This window comes from Chiloscyllium plagiosum, chromosome 6, assembly GCF_004010195.1.
Source record: "Chiloscyllium plagiosum isolate BGI_BamShark_2017 chromosome 6, ASM401019v2, whole genome shotgun sequence".
Lineage (NCBI taxonomy): Eukaryota > Metazoa > Chordata > Chondrichthyes > Orectolobiformes > Hemiscylliidae > Chiloscyllium > Chiloscyllium plagiosum.
Genome location: NC_057715.1, coordinates 80,545,073 through 80,563,283, shown reverse-complemented (window position 1 = coordinate 80,563,283; position 18,211 = coordinate 80,545,073). Strand labels below are relative to the sequence as shown.

Here is an 18,211-nt window from a genome sequence, read left to right as displayed (position 1 = left end):
GGTCACAGTGATGCACCCGCCAGATTGTGCTCTATATCCTATATGCCTACTGTCCCCCTGAGATGTTGGTAATGAGCTGGTGGGGTACGCAAGAGATAAACTTACTGATACTTTCTCAGAGGCCCCAGTACTCTCACTGTCAGAGGTCCAGGGGGGCACTTATAGGAGAGCTGGGTATTTCTTCACAGAGGTCATGGGGGGGCTGTATCTCCAAGACACGAGAGAGAGGGAGAGAGAAGGTGCCATGTGCTGTGGTTAGGATTGTTGTGCAATGAATGAAATTGACAGCTAGGTCAATGGGAGAGTTGCAGTGGAATGAAGAATGGTGTTTACTCATTTGGTGGGACATGGATGTTTTGTAGTCCCATAGGGATGGTCCTGGCCTTCTCCTCTAAGGACCAGGAGTCCCTCTTGTACACGGCGAGGACCCAGATTTTGTTTCCCCACCACCCCTAATCATATGGGCTTGCTCTGACCTGTTGTCCTGCATGTCAGAAAGTAGAGAAATGGCTGAGATAATGTGGAGGGGGGCCAGTTGTGTGTGGTTGTGCAGGTGGTATTCTAAAGGACTGAGGGGGGACAGCACAGAGGCCATATGGGATTCGTGGTGTTGGCACTTGGGGTAATCAGAGTGAGCAAGAGAAGATGTTATGGGCAACAGTGAGAAGGCAGAGCATGAGCCATGGTGGGAGGTGGGTACAGTAGCATAGATTTATTGAATGTAAGAAGAGTGTGGCACTTACCCTGACACAGCAGAGAAGGTCATTGATCTTCATTTGGCACCGTTGGCTATTCCTTCATACCCTGGAGACAGCACTGTCCTTGGTGGTATCCACAAACCATGCCGGCAGGGTTTGGTGGCATGATCTCTTCAGCCAGTCCTCTTGGAAGACCCTCTACTTTGTTACCATCGTCAACCAGTTCAGTTATCTTTTGGAGGGAACCCTGCCATAAGGCTGTCTGTTGTCTCATCGTATCTTACCAAGTCTGTCTCATAAACTATCTACCCCACTTCTACAGCATCTCCCTTGTCCGATTCTAGCCTCATAATACCATAAGCCATTCCTTCTACAACTCAGCACTGCTGGGATATCCCAGAATTGACCAGCATTCCTTGTTCTCACCATTTTATAAGATGACTTCACAGTTCCACAGGACAGAACTGGGGAGAAGCAGTTATTTGAAATGTTGTAAAGTGATGGAATTGGAAAACAGATTTTTGTTTTGCTGTTTACTTTAAAAGTGTTTTAAATTGTGTCCTAAATTCAGATATTTTGATTTGTTTTCCTTTTCTGTTATAAACTTTTGTTTTATCATTCAGAATATCTGTTCATTTCAGTGAATGGCCACGGTATCAAATAATAAAAAAACAACTAATAAGCCAGATTTCATTCTGCGATCTGACTTGTCCAATAATAATATCACAACAACGATAACTAAGGATCTTGAATGAGTCAGATCTAAAGCCAGGTCCCAACAGTTTCTATATCGTTGTAATATTAAATAAATGCAATAAACTATACATTGTTTTCTCGAAGAAACTCTTCTAGTTAGCCCAAAAGTTGGCTATCCTCACCTGGGCAGCACGGTGGCTCAGTGGTTAGCACTGCTGCCTCACAGCACCAAGGGCCCAGGTTCAATTTCAGCCTTGGGCAACTCTCTGTGTCTGTGTGGGTTTCTGGTGGGTGCTCCGGTTTACTCCTACAGTCCAAAGACGTGCAGTGAAGGTGGATTGGCCATGCTAAGTTGCTTTGTAGTGTCCATGGATGTGCAGGCTAGTTGGTTGAACCATGGTAAATGCAAGGGTTGGGTGGGATTCCATTTGGAGGGACATGCTGATTTGATGGGCTTAATGGCCTCTTTCCGCACTATAGAGATTTGTCTCCTATGATATTAGACCATGGAAAGCAAGGTATTCCTAGAAGGATTGGTAGCAGCATATACAATGTGGTGTCTAGTCCCATCTCACATCATTATTCAACAATTCATCAAGTTCTAAATGTCTCCCTTTGTGCTTGGTGCTGTGTAACATGTAGAACTGGAATGATAGTCACAACTTTTCGGATCCATCTTGTTGGATTCTGTGAATTCATCTGTTGATTTAATACTAATGTGTTATTTTAATTCACTTGACAATTCTTTTCCAATTCTTCTTCATTGAAAACTAATGAATCTTTATTTTTAGTACAAGGAAAAGCATTTTTAAATAATGAGTTAATTATAATAAAAATAATAAATTCTATCAAAGAATTGACCACACTATTTGCTAAACTTCACCAATTCCATTTCATCCACCCCTCCCTCTTTTGCCATCACTATCAATTCCATCCTATCCCTTACAAAACCAATCTCTCTCGCCAGATAACTTGGTCAATGGACTCCCTTTACTTTCCATTATCTTTGTTCACACAGATTACTAGACTCCACTGACATCACTAGTCATTTATAACTGCACGTATGCTCCAGTCCTCTTTGTACCTCACATAGGTGTGTGTAGCCATTGGTTAGACCCTACTTGGAGGACCCTCACCACACCAAAAGAAGGATATATTGAACTTGGAGGACTACATCACAGGTTTACAAGAATGATACCTGAACCCCAAGAGGAGACAGTATACAAATAAAGCTCTAAAATTTATAAAGTTATGTGGTGATCTGATTGAAGTCTTCAAGATATTAACAGGAAAAGACAGGGTAGATAAAAGGAAACTATTTCCACTGAATGGTGATTCTCAAACTAAGGGCATAGTCAAAACCCAGGGCCCGATCATTCAGAAGAGAAGTTATGAACTATTTCTTCATACACAGGGTGCATTTGGAAATTTAGAACTCTCTTCCAAAAATGATAGTTGATGCTAGATTAGTTGTTAATTTTAAATCTGAGAATGTTAGATTTTTATTAAGCAAAGATATTAAAGGATATGGGCTAAAGGATATGGTGTTAGGATACAGATTTCATGGAATTGCAGAACAGGCTCAAGGATTGAAATAGGTAAAAACAATGACTGCAGATGCTGGAAACCAGATTCTGGATTAGTGGTGCTGGAAGAGCACAGCAGTACTGCTCCTCGGATGCTGCCTGAACTCCTGTGCTCTTCCAGCACCACTAATCCAGAATCATGGATTGAAATGTCTACTCCTGTTCCTATGGTCCCATATTCCAATATGCCTCATGAGCAAAGCAGAACCTACCAAAGATATGCACTGACAGATGCAACCCTTGAACTCGTCAATCAAAACTATCTGAACTGACAAAAACTGAGCAGACGTAGTAACTGGACTCATCACCCAAAGAAACTAACACTCCAGACGGGGAAAAGATTCAGCAACAGAACTGAACTTTGATTGAATAACTCCAAGAAAGCTTGCTTCCATCAGACTTGAGGGAATTCAGTCAAGGAGCCCTAAGGGAAAAATGCTTCTGAGATCCCACCAGTGCTTTCAATAAGTTAGCTCAAGAGTTTCTGTATTTTCCCACAATTTGGCAGAGTACTACTTACTATATGTAGCACCTTCATAATATATGTCTCTGGATCTTACTGAAATATAATACACTTTGAACAGCCCTTCCTGACAATGAGCTGAGTGTGTTGAAGAGCTCGTACTCAACAATAGTTCACATATCCTTTAATTGTAGATATCAGAAAAGTTGATTTATTCTTCATGTTTGCAGGAAAATCATTACAGGCACAAATAATATATCATTTAACAAATGCTACATGCAGAGAATTGAACTACAGTATTGAAAATAACGCACATAGGAATTTCATACACCTTTAGGAACGTTGCTGCGAACTGCAAACTTATTAATTATTAGTATATTGTTTTAAGTGCATAAATTCAACAACCTGAGATCAAATATTTTATTTGCCAATGTAAACATTACAAGTACAAGCATTAAGATATTTCCAGGTATGTGATTATGTCTCAGTGCAGGAATCCCATCTGATAATACGTGAGTGGTGCATGTCAGCATTAGTGCTGGGTTAAGAGGGAAGAAATACCTTTTCATTGGTTTGCTAACTATCTTTTCTAAAGTTGAAATGAAAGACTAGATACAGAGCACGGCCTGGTGTTAACATAAGACATATTTAAAATGAATAAAAATGTACTTGGCCGTGTCACAAACAGAAGTAAAACAAAACCATGCTTTCTCCAATAATAATGATGTTAACAATCCTAGCCGACAATGGGGGTGGGGGCAAAGAAATACATATGTTGTTTTAACAACAATTCTTTGCATTTATATGGCACCTAAATGAAGCAAAACATCTCAAAGCAATTCATAAGAATGCTAACAAACTAAGTTTGTCATTGAACCACAAACTGAACCATAGCAAATGACAAAAAGACCTGACCGGAGAGGTAGACCCATACAAAAGAGAAACAAGGTGGAAGAGGCATAGCTCAGTGCAGGATTGGAGGACCTAAGGTCTTGGGAAGGTGATGTTACAATCACCAGTGACGGAGCAAGTACAACTGCAGGAGCTCTATTGGGCTGAATTGGAGAAGTGCAGGTATATCGGAAGATTGCAGAGTCATGGACTGGTAAAAGAGATAAAGTCATTGAAGGTTTTGTACATGAGGATTAGGATTTTAAAATTGGAGGTGTTATTTAATTGGAGCTAATGTTGATTGGGAGTGACACACGCAAATGTAGTGGAGAGAAATGGATGAACAGGGTTTGGTGAAAGGGCTTGAGCAGGGGAGTTTTGGATGACTTTAAGTATAAGGAGGGTTTAGGTTAGGCTTAAAATAGGGTAGGAAGGGTAGAATACAGGTGACTGGCCAGTTGAACTTTGGAAAAGTCCAGTCTGAAGGTATTCCTTATAGATAAGTGTTTCAGAAATATTGGAACTGAGTAGGGACAGAGTTGGTGATGATACAGAGGTGGAAGCAGATGATCTTAGTTGTGGTGCAGATAGACGATCAAGAGTATTGACTACTCTGAATGAATTGCTCTGCTTTTTACTGTGCATTATTATCGGAAAGTGTTTATGAAAATTTGCTTTACTTTGTACTTCACGTGGAATCCTAAATAATGGAGGCTTGGTCCTCCTGAAACTTTAGGGATATCTCTGTAACATTTCATTTAAAACTAGGGAAGGTTTGCAATGTAATTGCAAGTCCAATACATCCTGCTTTGAAACTATGCTGTTGGTCATGAAAAGTACTGAGCAGAAGAAATCTTCATGAACATCTTTGCATTGCACCCAGCAACCCGAACAATTTTGTGCATATTGTTGCATCCATACGGATTGAATGTGAGCTTTTGCATCAAACATGATTTCTTGAACTGGCATCCCAAACCCTTACTTTACATACTTCTGAAATATCCTATTTCAGTATAGATAATTGTGCCTAACCTAATTTGTGATTTTGCTAAAATGAAGTGGCTCATTTTCACAACATTGAAAGAATAATACTGCAAGTATGACGTAACAAATACAGGAAACACACAGCAGGCCAATCAGAATCTAGAAAGGGAGTCACTTGCAAACATTGCACACTAAAAAAAAAGCTGAGGTGAGCAAAGTTTTATTTTCCATCTTTGAACAGGAGGCAGACAAGATTCCCCACTGCCTCGGGCTTTCGCAGTCAGGGACCAAGTCACATTTTCAATATCTCCAGTATTTTAATTTTTCTTTGTTCCTTTAGTTTGCATCATACATATTTAATTTTGATAAGATCATGTCAATCCTCACGTACAGCTCCTAATTTATTCAATTTCAGTGCAGATCGGATATCTCTTCAGGGATGTATACATTTATGTCTATCTTTTCCTGAGTCCAAAATGAGAAGAAATATTGTAAGCATATAACAGGTATTTACGTTTTGATTTCTCCCTTACTCTTGCAAGTCAGGATTTCTCGGGCACCTTCATATATCTATTTAAGTGGCCAATGTACATCTGACTGTGAGTACTAACAATTTATTAACCACAGAGATTTTCACTGCCTAACCTTGCTTGGTCCTTACCTGCTCTGTGCTTACCTAACAGCCAGGCACAGCGTTCAGCAGATGAAACAGGGCTAAAGTTCTCCTTCTGTACTTCCCAAGGAATCAAGGTTATCATTGCACAGCTTTATCTGTGGTCTTTTGAAACCAGCTTTTTTGTGTAGTGATTGGAACAAGGTTGGCGAGGAGAATCCCATTGAGTATGGGATCCCTGATTGGCCCAGGTTAACAATCCAATTGGGGAGCCCTGGCTGACAGGAGTCTTAGATTCTCCTCATTCTAGGGATTGGTACTGAGCTAGTTGGATAGTGGGATACCAGCCTCTGTGTAGTTAGTTCAGTGGCAAGCATGCTCCTGAAGAAAATTCACTTGCTGCAATCTTTTTTTCAGTTGGAGTAAACATTTCTGGCATCATGCATTTATTTGGGAAGCTTGTTTGGTCCTGCCCCACTATGTGGAAAGAGTGCATTAATTCTTCTGGGCAGATGACATCAGGGCAGAGGAAAAGCAATGAGTAATTCTTCTTACTGCTTGCTGACCTGCAGCTTTTTTGGGTATTAGAAGCCTAACCTTCCCTGAGGCACCAGATACTAACACCTTTCAAGAATTGACAGATTTAGTTAAGGAATAGTGTGACCCCAAGTCTCCTGTAATTCTGAAATGTTGTCAGTTTTATTCACCAGTCCAAGAACCAGGAGAAACTTTATCAGAATTTTTGATGAGGTTAAAATGACTGACAGAGGCATCTGATTTTGGGTTAACCCTGAATAAAATGCTGAGACACCATTTGGTATGAGGGATTAATGATGTAACCAGGCAAAAGTGCCTACTAGCTGAAGCCTAATTGAACTTCAAACAGATACTACAACTGTGCAATGGAAAGAGTAGTCCAAACTTTGAAGGCAGGCTTAAAGAAACAGTCTACAGTTTCACTTGATACCAAACTGTCATGGTTCCTGTTTGATTATAGGACCACCCCTCATGAAACAACAACAACAGCTCCAGCAGAGTTTCTGATGGGGAGGAAACTCTGTACCAGGTTAAAAGTGATATTCCTGGACCTGGGTGGGAGGATGAAACAGCGTGTCAGGTACGCCAATGCCTACCACATGCCTCGTCTGAGAGAGAGAGAGAGACAGTTTATTATTTCAGGGGATGACATTTACTGCCGGAACCATGGAAATGGCAGTGTATAGGTAAAAGGCAAGGCTGATGTGAGGTCAGGTCCCAAGACATACAAGTTCATGTAGGAGAGGCAGTCCTGAACAAACTTGTGGATCATATGAAAGTTGCTACCACACAAACGCGACAGGAGCAAAACATGCCTGGCCCTTAAGAACAGCCAGAAGGCCTGTCAGAAACTGTCGGTTCTTCCCCCTCCACCTAGTGTTGAAGAAACCTCAGATACCATGAAGGATGCAGCAGTAATACCATTTTCGCCGGAAGAAGAGGAGGAAATGCTTCTGAGACACTCCAGGTACAAAAGATAGGCTACAGTCCAGTGCATGATGTCTGGGTCCAAGTCAGAGTCAGAGAAACCCGACCTCGGGCAAAAACGTCCCAGAAGAAGCTACGAGAAAAAGAACAGGTCTACATCCCTGGACGTGGCGGGGGAGGGATGTAGTGATTGAAACGAGGTTGGCCAGGTGGATCTTGTTGATTGTGAGATGCCTGATTGGCCCAGGTTAACTGCCCCAATCAGGGAGTCCTAGCTGACAGATATAAACAGGAGACTCAGAGAATCTCATTATTCTAGGGACTGGCTCAGAGCTAACTATTCAGAGACTACGTACTGTGCTTGTGTAAACAAAAAGTGACTTGGTATTGGCCTCTGTGCAGTTATTTCACTTTGATAGATGTCTTTTAGACTTGTGTACTCCTTGTCTAATGAAAGTATTCAGCAATGATAATCGTAACTGTTCAATTTCTTTCCCTATTTAGGTAAACTGCAAACAACTGCACTCCAAACTGTGCTTCAAGACACAATAGCACCCGCCCTCAAGTCATGCTCTGAGAGAGGGAAGTATGCCAGTGAACTTAATGCAATCAACTTGGCCAATGTGTCTGTAAGGCTTGAGGCACTGCTAAAATGTTTAAAAGTGAAGTGAAGATTATTAATGTTGGGTATGAGTCCTGATTGACAGACACTGTAGGCAGGTGACTGTTAGGGGTGTGGTATTGTATAGCGTGGTGGCTGAGGATAATGGTTCACTTGGTCGGATACCAGCATTTGAAAACACGCTGGCAAAGTTACTGAGCTTTTTGTGGCACTATATCCAGGTCTGGTCTTGACACCCAGCATTGCTCATCTCAGCTAACTTTGAAGAATTTGCCTGAAAGGTTTCCTGGTTCTCTGTGCATAGATATTTCTTCTCCCCTGCAACTTCTTGACCAAGATCTCTGGTACAGTATGGGAAATCTTAAAGTCCCCACTCTACCATTTGGTGTTAATGTTAGGGATTTCACATGCCCAAATCATTGTAGAATTACTTCCAGCACCCAATCCAACCATAGAACATTTGTCTTTAAAAGATGCAGTAATCCAAATTATTGTTAACTGGCATTGGACGCACAATTATAAGCATTACATTAGTGTGGCTAGTGCTGTCTGTATGCAACAATGTAACTTTGTATAATTGATTGGTACTGGGTAAAGGAAGCTTTACATCCACGCTGCAATTGAGAGATCTATTCTCCACCTCCCAAATTGCCACTGTAACTCTTTCCATGGCATCAGTTAAAAACTTATTTGGCATTTCTTGGGTCTCTTTTTGTAACACATCTAAATGTTAAAATTATTGTTAACATGGCACTAGAATTTTTATTTGTTGATTTTCTCATTCATGTTTTCATGTTGCCCATCACTTTCAGTGGAATGACTTACACTTCTCTAGTTTTAACATATTCTCTTCTTATGTCCTTTTAAAAGGTTCAAATGCAATCATTAGTGCCATGAAAAGCCTGTGAACAGAAACAATGCCCTGGTTTTGGTATCACTTCAAAACTTCTGTCTGCTGTTCAAAATCATTAGCAATATTTGTGTTTTCTGCAAAATTCTTGCAATGTGTCCTAATTGTAATATAAAAAGAAATGTTTATTAGCTCATCTTTTCTAACAACTGGTCCACTGTTGTCATGAAATTCTGTCCAACAAAAAATTCCTGATGTTAAAAGATGGTACAAAAATACAAGTATATTCTTATCATCAAGAAGAACAAAACAAATCCTCTGATATTTAGATTAGCTGAAGCACAAGTAAAAAGTCCAGTTTCCATTTTGTGAGGTAATTTTTGATAACTTCTCAGAGCTTCTCAGTTAATGTAATAGCACAGCAGCACAGTAACTGCTGTAAATTAGAAAAATACAACAATTTCTGATTGTAAGATCTCACACATAGCAAGTAGATAAAGGATGCTGTTAAGGGAGCTAATGAGGCCGGGAGAACATTGGTAATCTTCAAATAGTTTTGTGGGACCTTTTATCCCTTGTTAGAGCAGACAGGATCTAGGTTTTGTCACTTAACTGAAAGATGACAGCTCTCACAATGTACCTTATTGTTCTTCAGTGAATTAAATGCCTCAGTGGCTTAAATTACAGGATTTCCCATCCTGCTTAGGCAGGGAATGCACACACACCAATCAGGGATGTCCCACAGCCATCTCACTTTCCTAGAAACGTAGGTGGCTGGAGACAAAACTTTCAGTCCTTCACTCCGCCCAAAATCCCTTTTCACCAAACTGCCAGCCAATCAGATTTGCCAATAGCGTTCTGAGATAGAATTTCCACCAGAGCAACAACAGTGCCACTGAGAGCAGTGGCCACCGCTGGGACTACAAGTACTCGCCAGAGTCTGAGCCAGGATGCACATAAGTGCCAGGGGAAGGGGTCACAGTGGGATTTGGGTGGGAGAATGAGACAGATGGGAGGGCTCATGATTTGAAGGGCAGGTGGGAGAAAGAAGCTGACCTCTCAAACCCATTGACTGATCTTACAAAGAGCCAGAAATCCAGGAGCACCCAGCTCCTCCCCTAAAAACGTGAATGTGTCTAGAGCAGGCTGCCACCAGGGACCATTAAGTTTCTGTTCCATGTATCTGGCATAAATCTTCACTTCACAAACTTCTAGTAAGGGTACTAAGGAATGACAGCTAATACGTCAGGGCAATGTTTAGTATTAATTTGTACTTTATACAATAAATGGTAATTGTGATAATTAAGTACTATTACTTATGGATTGTAAAAGTTGATAGAACTGGTTTCATCAAATTTGAGGTTGAAAATCTCTACCACAATTGAACAATGGATATGATGGTTTTCATTGATAACCATGTATTCTGTTCTTACAATTGCTGACGTCACCATGCTTTCCAATGCATAGAAAGCCCCATAAAATTATATTAAACATTAAGCTATGAAGTGATCAGTAAACACAAATTTGATTATTGCAAATACAAAATAAATATTTCAGCAACTTACATGTTGCCTTGCCTTGTCATTTTCTATTTCTTTTGCTTTCCTTTTTTCCTAGTGGAACAATAGAGATGCAATTCTGTTGTTTAACACTGTTCATCTGTGCATAGTCAGAAATGTACAATAGAAACAGAAATGTTAACAAAATTACTCTGGAACTAAAAACATATTAATTTTGGAGTTTTCCTTGAATCCGGCTGTGATTTGGCTAAAAATACGCAGGAGAAATCATTATGTGGGTATGAATAGGATAACACGATAGAAATAGTGTGGAGAGAGAGAAAGCAGGTTGGAATAAGTATGCTGGAGATCTTTAAACTAAATCTAAAACAATCTTCTACATGTTATACTCTCAGGGTTTTAAACAATAATAAGCAAATATATAAAGATAATCTCAGTAACACAGAAGAGGAGCAGCTCATCAGGTGAGTAGCTGTTGGTTTTATTTATTTAAGCAGTAAGTTTATTAGATCATAAATACAGAATGGCAAAGTAGCTCAGGTCCACTGGCAGAATTTCATACATTCCCTCAATGTGCATGGCAAGGGGACTTTTAATTGGATGGGAGAGTTCTGCCACCTTTCTGTCTCTGCCCTGATGCCCACAGACCTTCCTGCCTGGCTACCAATTGAGACCCAGAAGGACTTCATCCCACTAGTGTTGGTATGAACTCAGTAACGGGCTGGTAATTCTCTGTACCAGAAACCCACCAAGTAAAATCTATTGGAGTCACTTGCAGATCTCAGGAGAAAGGGTTTTTTCCCTCATTTCAAAACACTCGGTACCTGGTGGAGGGAGCTGGTAGCAGGAAAGAGGAGGGCCAAGGCACAATGCAGAATAAAAATAATTACTTGGGAATTAAATGAGATGAGAAGAGACCTGTCCCAGATAAAGTGGAATCAAAGGTTAGCAGGCAAAACTGCAATGAACTATTGACTGCGTTTAAAGAAATGATAATTCGAGTATAGTCACGTTACATTTGTTTGAGCGTCAAAGATCATGGTAACAAATCCAGAATACCCTGAATAAAGAAATAAATAGAAAGTTAAGATGAAACAGGCCAAAAAAGTGGCTGTTGAGTGATTAAAACAACTGAGAATTAGGCTCAATATTGAAAAGTACAGACAGGAATTCATAAAACAAATAAGAGGAGTGAAGATGGTGCATCACAAGATATTGAGAAGTAATACAAAAATATGTAACATAATTTATTTTATAAGCATCCATAAATACTAACAGAAGGACGAGGGTCGATTAGAGATCTGAAAGGAGATTTATATTTGAGGCAGGAGGCATTGCTGAGATAGTAAATGATTACTTTACATCGAACTTTATCAAAAAGATACTGCCCAAATCATATTGGAAGAGGACGTAACAAAATAAAAACTTTGCACAGACACTGGCTGGGTTAGAAATGAATAAAGGGGAAGGTCAAACATAGAACTGGAACAGAGTCAAGATTAGAGTATTGCAGGAAAAGCACAGCAGGGCAGGCAGCATCCGAGTAACAGGAAAATCAACGTTTCGGGCAAAAGTCCTTCCTGAAGGGCTTTTGCCCCAAATGTCCATTTTCCTGTTCCTCAGATGCTGCCTGACCTGCTGTGCTTTTCCAGCACCACTCTAATCTTGATTCTAATCTCCAGCATCTGCAGTCCTCACTTTCACATAGAACTGGAACAGGCCCTTCAGCCCACAATGTAACTGTTAGGCTGGCTTGAATTCAAGTTGATAAGTTGCAAAGTCCAGATGAAATGCATCCAAGGATACTGAGGGAGGGAAAGAAGGAAATTGTGTGGCCAATTGCCATAATTTTATAATTCTCATAAGACGCAGGGGAGGTGCCAGAGGATGGGCTCATTATAAATGATATTCCCTTGTTCAAAAAAGTCCAACAACTAAGACCAGTCAGTTCAGCCTTGGTGTAAGGTAGCTTTTAATAATTACATTATGAGATAGAATTGACAGTGACTTGCTTAAATGTGGGTTAATTAGGAAAAGTCAGAACAGATATAGAATCCCAGAGGTGTGGAAACAGGCCCTTCGGTCCAACAAGTCCACACTGACCCTTCAGGGGGTATCCCACCCAGACCCAATCCCCCATCCTACTACTCTACATTTACCCTTTACTAATACATCTAATGTACACACCCCTGAACACTATGGGCAATTCACCTAACCTGCACATGTGGGAGGAAACCCACACAGACACAGGGAGAATGTGTGCAAACTCCACACAGACATTTGTCCGAGGCTGGAATCGAACCTAGGTCGCTGGCACTGTGAGGCAGCAGTGCTAACCACTGAGCCACCGCGCCACCCACAATGTTAAGGGAAAATTGTGTTTTATTAATTAGCTTCAATTTTTTGATGAGGTTATAGAGAAGGTAATTGAAGGTTTGATGTAATATTATTATCATGTGCTATGATCATAAAAAGGCATTTGGTAAAGTGGCAAGCAGCAGACTTGTGAGCAAAGTTAAACCTAAGGAATTAAAGTGATAGTAGCAACATGGATCCAAAATCACTGAAGTTACAGAAAGGATGGGGAGCCTGAAGATACAGATTTAAGGTAATTCGCAAAAGAAGCAACAGCCACATGCAGTTTTTTTTTTAAACACACATGTCGTCAGTATTTGGAATGCATTGCTCGAGACTATGGTGGAGGCCAATTCAATAGTATCTTTGAAAATAATTGTGTTATTAATGGAAGAAGAAACTTTTGCAGGGCTACAGAACAGCAGAGGAAAGTTATTAGGTGACATGTTCTTGCAGAGACAAGATGGGCTGAATTGATTCCTTAAGTGTTACAATCTGATTTAATAATTCCATATTTTTATATTTGATAACAAGCACAGTGACCATATGGTACTTTAGAGATTTAGAGCTTTTCTGATGTGTTGCCTTAGTGTGTGTGTTCTTTTAGCATAAACATGCACAATTCCCTACAGTTCACCACACAAATTCAATGCTGTAAGATATAGACAACTTTCACTTATAACTCAAAGGATTTTAGATTGCTACTTTGCCAAAGAATTACCTCAATCATTGCCAGGCGTATCTGCCGAGAAACATTTGGCATCAAAGTTGACAGCAGAAATTTCACTACAAACACAAGATGCTGAAAGATACAAAATATATTCTCTTACTAATTTGACTACACAATATTTCTTGAAATAGCACTACAGTAGATGGGGTATTTATTACATCAGTCGACATATATTTCCAGTATGTAGATCACCAAAAACTATTTAATTATTATACCAATACAAATAGCACTTACATTTAAAATATGACATATTTAAGATCAAACTTACTGCAGATGGAACCAAATGCATGTAACCCAGTTTAAATTGGAGGATGTTACAGCAGATCATTTAACAGCTGATGAAATTTAAAATCAATTTATTAATAAATCTCCAATAAAACGCTAAACCATGACTTTTGTCCCTGGTTTGTGGCAGATAATGGGAGAAAGCCTAACTCTACGAAGCCAACGGTTAAGAAAAGCTGGCCACTCTTCGTATTTTCAGCCTGGCTGGGTAGATGGACCAGGTGTCCAAGGAAGGGGCTTCCTTAGATAGATGTTAAAAACAGTTACAGTGAGTGTGGGATCCTTGGAGGATGTGACGGGGGATTTGATTACAGAACAGCAAAATAGCAAATGATTCAAGTCAATACTTTGCAATGGTAGAGGACATAATAAACATTCCGAGCATATCAGATAGGCAAGATGCTAATAGGAGGAAAGGTCTTGAAATAGCACTACAGTAGATGGTATTTATTACATCAGTCAAAATATATTTCCAGTATGTAGATTATGAAGTGTGGTAACAGCACTACTACTGACCAAGCTGTTTGCATCTGAAGAGCATAGCTGCAAGACTGAACCGCCAGCAGATGGTGTTCACTAGTAAGCAGTCCACATTCACATCTAGCAAGATCTGAATACCATTCCTTCTTTGACTGATGAGTGGCTGGCAACATTCATACCATGCAAGTGTCAGGCAATGAATATCTCCAAGAAGAAAGAATCTAAATGTTGTTCTTTGATGGTCAGTGCTTTTATATTACTGAATCCTCTGATAACAATATCCTTGGAGTTACCACTGTACAGAAACTGAATTGAACCAGTCACAAAAATAGTGTATCTGCAGGAACAGGCCTGAGGCTGGAAATTCTGCAACGAGTTACTCATCTACTGATGTCCCAAAATCTTTCCACCAACCACAGGACACGAGTCAGTATTGTGAACATTCTCCACTTGTCTAGATGTGTGCAGCTCCAACAACACATCAGGTAGCTCAGCAAGCTCATTGGTACCTCATCTATCCCTCCATTCACACTCACTGCACAATGGCAGCTGTGAGTGCATTCTTGAGATGAATTGCAGCAATTCACTAAACTTCCTTCGTTAATAACTTTCAAAATCTATGATCTCTACCAGCTGGAAATAATAATTACATGGGAACATAGCAACCTGAATGGTCCTCTCCAAGGCACATTCTTACCTGATTTGTACTATATCACTGTTCTTTCACTATCATTTGGTCAAAATGGTGTAACATCTATTCTAATGGAACTGTGTAGTGTAGTTAGGCCACAAGGAGTACAGATGTTCAAGAGGGCAATTAGGGATCATCAACAAATGTTGGCCTTGTCAGCAATACTCTCATCCTACAGACCAATAAACACATGCAAATCAAATTAGCAACAGAAGGAAACTTAGAATCCCTACAGTGTGGAAACAGGCCATTCGGCCCAACAAGTCCACACTGACTTTCTGAAGAGTAACCCACCAAACTCATTCCCCCTATTCTATTACTCTACATTAACCCCTGACTAGGGACACTACGGGCAAGTTAGCATGGCCAATTCACCTGACCTGCACATCTTTGGACTGTGGGAGGAAACTGGAGCACCCGGAGGAAACCCACGCTGACACAAAGAGAATTTGCAAACTCCACACAGACAGTCACCCGAGGCTGGAATCAAACCCGGGTCCCTAGCGCTGTGAGGCAGCAGTGCTAATCACTGAACTGTGCCAAAACTTCCAGCTTATCAGTGGAGTTCAAGTCTAAGAGTGAAAGGCCAGCATTTCACCTCAGTGCACTCTCTGGCTTCTTGTGCCACTATTTTATTTGTCATTGCCATTATTATTTTTAAAAAGGCCAAAATAATCAAAAAGGTACAAACCTTGTTCTCTCTAACACAGATCCGTAAGGAGATTAATCATGTACGTTGATATCGTACCTTTTAAATTACAGCTCCATTAAAATTTTGCTCATATTTCTTTTTCCAAAAATGCTGTAGCAGACCTTAATCCAGCAGATTATTTAATTTAGCATCTATTCAAAGATTGCCGTACCTCAAACCCAATCAGGATGATGAGTTTTTGATAAAAGGGCTTCTCCCTCCCGAATTCTGAAGTGAATGCAATGATGCAGCCATTGGTCACCACGGCAACGTTATTTATAAGATCCAATACTGTAAACCAGTGACCTGTCAACATACACTTCACGTTAGTCATGACCCATATCACAAACCAGAGTAAATACATGGTGCACCAGCATTTCACTGGGATATACTTTCCTGTTAAGTCTTAAATAAATTAACTACACAGAATTGAGCTAAAAATTGAAAATTTATTTAAGAACAGGATAATTAATAGTCATCCATATTATAGCTAACTAAAGCTAAAAACAAAAAAGAGAAAGTGTTAAGGCAAAGAAAGGATTTTTAGTGATCTTATCATTGGAAGAAAATATTGCAAACATAAGCATAATACTTCAAACATGCCAGCCTGGAGGAGAATGAAGTTAAAAATCACAACACCAGGTTATAGTCCAACAGGTTTAATTGGAAGCACACTGGCTTTCGGAGCGACGCTCCTTCATCAGGTGATAGTGGAGGGCTCGATCGTAACACAGAATTTATAGCAAAAATTTGCTGCGTGATGTAACTGAAATTATACATTGAAAAATTGATTGTCTGTTAAGCCTTTCATCTGTTAGAATACAGATGAACCGTGTCCAGGACATTCAGCCTCGGACCTTCGGGTGACCATCCTCCAAGGTAGACTTTGGGACAGGCAGCAGAGGAAAGTGGCTGAGCAGAGGCTGATAGCTAAGTTCGGTACCCATAGGGAGGGCCTCAACCGGGACCTTGGGTTCATGTCACATTACAGGTGATCACCATTGCACTACACACACACACTCAGATATTCCTACACACACACACACACACTCTCTCACATACACACGGACACAGGTACACACAGACACACACCCCCACATGCACCCCTTCACAGACTTAAGACGCTCTGCACTCAATACACACACACACACACTCACACACTTTCTCAGACTCACAACCCCCACCCCAGACAGACACACACAGACACACACACACAGACTGACAAAGACCCACATGCACACATATACTTTGTGGGGTGAATTTGTACTTGCAGAGTTACATTGCACTTTGCTCAAAAACTGCATGCATTCATGTAGAACTCTGAGCTCAAAAACTGCATGAATTTATGTAAAACTCTGTTATCTCACTGTTTAGATTAGAATCAATCTAAACATCATGGCATAGACAGAGAACACAGGGGGCTAACACCTTCAACATATTGTCTAGCTATCACCATTGTTAACAGCTAACCCGAGAATGCAACTTTAAAAAAAAGGTTTTGTGATTTACACATGAAAGAAGTGAAACTATCACTTTATTCTAATAGATGAAAGGCTTAATAGACAATCAATTTTTCAATGTATAATTTCAGTTACATCACACAGCAAATCTTTGCTATAAATTCTGTGTTACGATCGAGCCCTCCACTATCACCTGATGAAGGAGCATCGCTCCGAAAGCTAGTGTGCTTCCAATTAAATCTGTTGGACTATAACCTGGTGTTGTGTGATTTTTAACTTTGTACACCCCAGTCCAACACTGGCATCTCCAAATCATGGAGGAGAATGAGCAGCCTGGGAATATAGACCTGTATTAATTAAAACAGTTTGTGAGTCAACATCAACATTTCACGATATATTTCAGTATGTGCTGGACAAAAATACAAAACTGAGCAGCAGGCCACCAGAAAAAGCATGGCCACTCAAGGTAAACTAAGAACACAGATAAATAGAGTTACAATGAAGTGACTAATTGGATAAATAAAGGAGAATGACAAATGAACTCTGTGTTGTCAGTTGGTTTCTATTTGAATTAGTACCAATGATTTTACACACAATAATCCAACAGAGGAACTACCATTATTCACTGATACGAAGGGCTGAATCTTGCATCCTTTTGACCAAGTGTAAGATACAATGGGACATTTGGAGGGATCGTGCCATGACGCCTAGCAAGATTTCTCATCGGATCTTACCAAACCCAACTCATTAAAAATCTACGCAGTCCCTATGGCATCCAAAACATCTGACTGTGGCACCTTCTTACCACATGCCATTCCTCGAACAAATTGCCACTCAGCAAACGTCTGGCCAAAGTCTGGCATCCCTGGTTCCTGCATCATTTTTAAAAGGCTCCGGTACACTTGGATGCGGACAGGCATTCCGAAGCTGCCCAGCTTGGTCAGGAATGTTTCCTGAAGTATCTGAGATAAGGGAGATGGCATCACGATACTCTGACAGGGACCTGCAGGTCATGGTTGAGGGGCTGGTACAAAGGAGACGACTCCTCTTCCCAGAGGACTGGTAGAGGAGGCCACACCACCGGACCCTGGCAGTCTTGTCCATCATAATGGTCCAGAGGAACGGTCTCATG

The 18,211-nt window shown here is 40.4% G+C and overlaps 1 protein-coding gene across 6 annotated transcripts in view; it reads right to left on the bottom strand.

The window, feature by feature from the left end:
• Positions 1 to 1,733: 1,733 nt before the first annotated feature.
• Positions 1,734 to 18,211, bottom strand: part of LOC122550753 (anoctamin-7-like) — an 81,613-nt gene continuing 65,135 nt past the window's right edge. For 2 of the 6 annotated variants that reach the window (XM_043691959.1, XM_043691964.1), the window contains 4 exons: positions 15,792 to 15,925; positions 13,464 to 13,544; positions 10,433 to 10,480; positions 1,734 to 2,093 (listed from right to left, as the gene is read on the bottom strand). In XM_043691959.1, the coding sequence (XP_043547894.1) occupies positions 1,989 to 2,093; positions 10,433 to 10,480; positions 13,464 to 13,544; positions 15,792 to 15,925 (368 nt within the window). In that variant the 3' untranslated portion in view covers positions 1,734 to 1,988. Of the gene's footprint in view, positions 2,094 to 3,636; positions 9,028 to 10,432; positions 10,481 to 13,462; positions 13,545 to 15,791; positions 15,926 to 18,211 lie in introns of those variants that run through there. The other 4 variants (XM_043691961.1, XM_043691963.1, XM_043691960.1 and 1 more) reach the window with 4 other exon arrangements.